Source organism: Elephantulus edwardii, unplaced genomic scaffold (genome assembly GCF_000299155.1).
Source record: "Elephantulus edwardii isolate Elephantulus edwardi_28Jun2011 unplaced genomic scaffold, EleEdw1.0 scaffold00119, whole genome shotgun sequence".
NCBI classification, from domain to species: Eukaryota; Metazoa; Chordata; class Mammalia; order Macroscelidea; family Macroscelididae; genus Elephantulus; species Elephantulus edwardii.
In genome coordinates this window covers 11,062,958-11,067,120 of record NW_006399869.1, presented here as the reverse complement: position 1 = coordinate 11,067,120, position 4,163 = coordinate 11,062,958, and the positions used below count along the sequence as shown (strand labels likewise).

The window sequence follows — 4,163 nt, the reverse complement described above, 5'->3', positions numbered from 1 at the left end:
TAATAATAATAATAATTACAAAGTCAAGTCAATAGTTCCTCTTCTCTTCACTCAACTATTTCCTAACAATGGCTTTTGCTGACTCTCTCTCTCTCTCTCTCTCTCTTTTTTTTTATAAAAAAAAAACAGAAACATTTCCTTTAACCCAGTCCAGAAAATGGAAAGAAATCAATTTGATTACATTACCAATCTCAAGTCTCTGTAAGTATACACCTCAGGTTGGTATTGTGTACCGTGAAGTGGCAAACAACCCATAGCTGATCCTCTGGTGGGTTTTCAGAGGAAGTTAATTGCACAGGAGAAGATTGCCCATCTTTATTCTGAAGAGCAGCTGGTGGATTCTAATGACATACCTTTGTGATAGCAGCACAATTCCTTACCACTAAGCAACCCGACCTCCCTCAGGAGGTTTATAAATTATAGTTTTTCAAATACTAACAAGAAACCACAGTGGTGGCATCATTTCCCCTTCTCACCAGGAGTGAATGAGAATTTCAGTCTCTCCATGCCCTTGTCAGCATTTATTGCTTACTAACTTGTTGAGCTCTGCTATTGCCCTTTCTCTCTCCCATAGCCATAAAGTAGGAACCAACTTAGAGGTGCCCCTTCAGTGAGTTTTCAGGAAAGGCTGTAAATTGCACAGAAGAAGATTGCCCATCTTTCTTCTTAGGAGTGTTTGGTGGATCTGGACTGGCAGAGTGGTGCTACTTTTGAGTTAATTGCACAACTCCCTATGAACTATTCCACCAGAGATTCTTATTGGTGTAAAATTATATTCCATTGGGTTTTTTTTTTGCTTTGTTTTATTTAATTATAAAATTTTATTACTTTTAATGAACATTTACAGAGATTTTGTGTTTTCATTCATTCATTGTTGCACTATTTTCTCTACCCTCCTCCCCAGTTCTTTCTTCTTTTGCTTTGTTTTTTTTTTTAAAAAAAATTCTTTTGTATTGGTTTACTTTCAAAACTCACACATACCAGATCTTTCCCATTCTCCTCACCTACCCCTCTCTCCACCCATCAAATTCTAACAACCTAGATTAACCCTACCAACCTCCCACACCCACCTCACACCAGGTCACCACTCATCTTCATCACTCTGCTCCCATCATCCCTCCCCTTGGATCCTCATACACATTCTATAATAATGGTCTTATATAGTATTTGTCTTTATGGGAATAAGTTAGTTCACGTAACATAATGCTCTTCAGTACTTCCCAAGTTAGCCAGTGATTTACAAAATCATTTACTTTGTGTGCTGTGTAATATTCCATCATGTGAATATATCATAATTTCTGAGTCTCTTCATTGTGGTTGGACATTTTGACTGTTTCAAGGTTCTTGCAATGATGAATAATGCTGCTATGAACATTAGTGTGCAGTCTCCATTTGTGCCCCAGTTCTCACTTTCTTGGGTTATATTCCAAACAACGGAATAGATGGGTGATATGGAATTTCTATGTTCAACGTTCTGAGGAAACAACAAACTGCCTTCCAGAATGGTTGTACCATTTTACAATCCCATCAATAATGTATAAGAGTTCCTATCTCACCACATTCTCTCTAACATTTGTTATTTGCCATCCTGTTAAACTTTGCCACTGCTACTAGAATGAGATGGTATCTCATTGTGATTTTGATTTGCATCTCTCTTATTGCTAGTGATTTAGAGCACTCCTTCATGTGTCTGTTGGTCATCTGAATATCTTCCTCTGTGAAAATTTTTTCACGTCTTTTGCCCATTTTGTAGTTGCGTTATCAGTCTTTTTCTTGTGGAGGCCCTGTAGGATTCTGTAAACTTTTTTATGTAACCAAATTGTGTAGATAGTTATCCAGTTTCCACATGGATGAGTTTGTAAGCTTTAATCTCTGGTGGTTAATTTCTAGTTTTATGACATTGTGACCTGAGAAGATACTTTGCATTATTTCAATGTTTTTAATTTGTTGAGGCTTACTTTGTGTCCTAATATGTGATCAGTTCTGGAGAATGTACAATGTGCACTTGAAAAGAAACTAAATTGAGCTTTAGTTGAGTGCAGTACCGTGAATATATCCACAAGGTCAAGTTAGCTAATTGTATAGTTTAGCTCTTCTGCATCTTTGTTAAGTGTCTTTTGAGTTGACTGATCTTTTGGTGATATTGGTGTGTTGAAGTCTCCTACCACTATTATGGCATTGTCTATTTCTTTCTTCAATTCTGTTAACAGTTGTTTTATGTACATTTCAGGTCTATCATTTGGTGTGTAAATGTTGGCCAAGGTTATGTCTTTTTGATCTATTGTGCCTTATTTAATGACTTTCCTTATCTTTTATGGTGGTTTTCATTCTGAAGTCTATTTTACCTGACCTTACTGTAGCCACTACTGCTTTTGTGAGGTTGTCATTTGCTCAGTATATTTTTTCCCAGCCTTTATTTTGAGTTTGTCTTTCTTTTCCTTTTTTATATGTGTTTCTTGTAGGCAACATATTGATGGACTTTGGTTTTTTTAATCCATTATGCTATATTCTTTTTCTCTTAGTTGGTGCATTTAGTCCATTCACATTAAGTACAATTATTGTCAGGCCAGGTTTTACTTTTGCAATTTTGCTGGGTTTATTTTTCTGTTGTTTCTGGTACTATAGCCCATGCGCTTTCCTTTGGTATCTTCATGTGAAGAACTTCACTTAAAATTTCTTGTAATTTTGGTCTTGTTTTCACAAATTCCTAAGTTCCTCCTTTTCTGCAAAGGATTGAATTTCTCCTTCATATTTGATGGAGAACTTTGCTGGGTATAGAATTCTTGACTGGCAATTGTTTTCTTTCAACTTTCTGTATATGCCATCCCATTATCTTCTAGCTCAAATGGTTTCTACTGAGAAATCAGAACGTAATCTAATTGTTTCTCCTTTGTAGGTGATTCTTTATTTTTCTCATGCTGCTTTTAATAGTCAATCTTTACCTTTTAATTTGGAGGATTTGACTATGATAGGTCTTGATGCTTTTCTTTTTGGGTCTATTCTATTTAGAGTTCATTGTGCTGCTTGAATATGGATTTTTCTCATTCTTCAAAATACCAGAGAAGTTTTCTTCTAGTACTTCTTCCATAATTTTCTCAGGAATTCCCCTGTCACTCCCATGTTCTGGAATTCCAGTCATATGTATGCTGTTCCTTTTGATGTCATGTCCCACATGATTCTAATGTTTTCTTAATTTTCTTTACATCTCATCTCTGATATTTTTTCTAGTAGCTTTTCAGTGAGGTTATTGTCTTCCAGCTCACTGACTCTCTGTTTCATCTGTTCAGTTATACTTTTTTGTACTGCCACTGTGTTGGACATTTCTGCCACTTCTGTCTCAATATCTTGAATTGCATTTTCATGCTCTTTTGTTATTCCCATTACCATATTGGCTGTATCCTCTCTATCTTGTGAACATTTTCAAGTTCTTTTACCTCTTAATCTATACTATCAACTCTATTTCTTGCATGTTCTTCTGTAACTGTTCAAGTTGCTCCTCATCAGTATGTTTTTTTCTAGATTGCTGTCTCTATGGTGTTTGTTCCTTTAATGATTTCTGTTGTTTCTTCCATCATTTTCATTTTCTTCTGTAGCTGTTCAAATAACTCCACATCAACATCTTTCTCCTGGTTCTCTCTATCTGGGGTGTTGGGGACCACTTATTCTACTTATCTTGGGAGGTGAAGCCTGGAAGAAAGGAGTAAATAAAGACACAAGAGACAAACAACTTACTTAAACAAAGCAGTACAGAAAACCACCAGGTGGGATGAAAAAGATCGGCCAACACCCAGGCAGTAGTCTTATCCTTGTTTATATCTTTTAGAAACAAAGAGAAGGTTCACAGAGAAATAGATACTTTAAGGGTTACATCATAGAGCCCATATGGGCCAGTTACAGGAAGAAAGTAGAAACATTAAGATTTATCTTACCGGGCCCGAAAAAGGAGGAGATCTGAGTTCCCAGAAATTAAGACAAAAGGCTTTTGACAAATAAGCAAGAAAAAAATAATAACATATTGTGCACAATCTCCTTCTGATTGTTGTTGTTGTTGTTATGTGCCGTCGAGTTGTTTGCGACTCATAGCGACCCTATGCACAACAGCCCTAAACCCTGCTCTATCCTGCGCCAACCGCACCGCCTCTGACACAACCATCCCAATTACT

At 36.5% G+C, this 4,163-nt stretch overlaps 1 protein-coding gene across 1 annotated transcript in view; it reads left to right on the top strand.

The window, feature by feature from the left end:
- The window catches only part of RXFP1 (relaxin/insulin-like family peptide receptor 1), a 92,102-nt gene that overhangs the window by 73,042 nt on the left and 14,897 nt on the right, over positions 1-4,163 (top strand). The window contains exon 10 of the mRNA XM_006892784.1: positions 130-201. Within this exon, the coding sequence (XP_006892846.1) occupies positions 130-201 (72 nt within the window). The remainder of the gene's footprint in view (positions 1-129; positions 202-4,163) is intronic.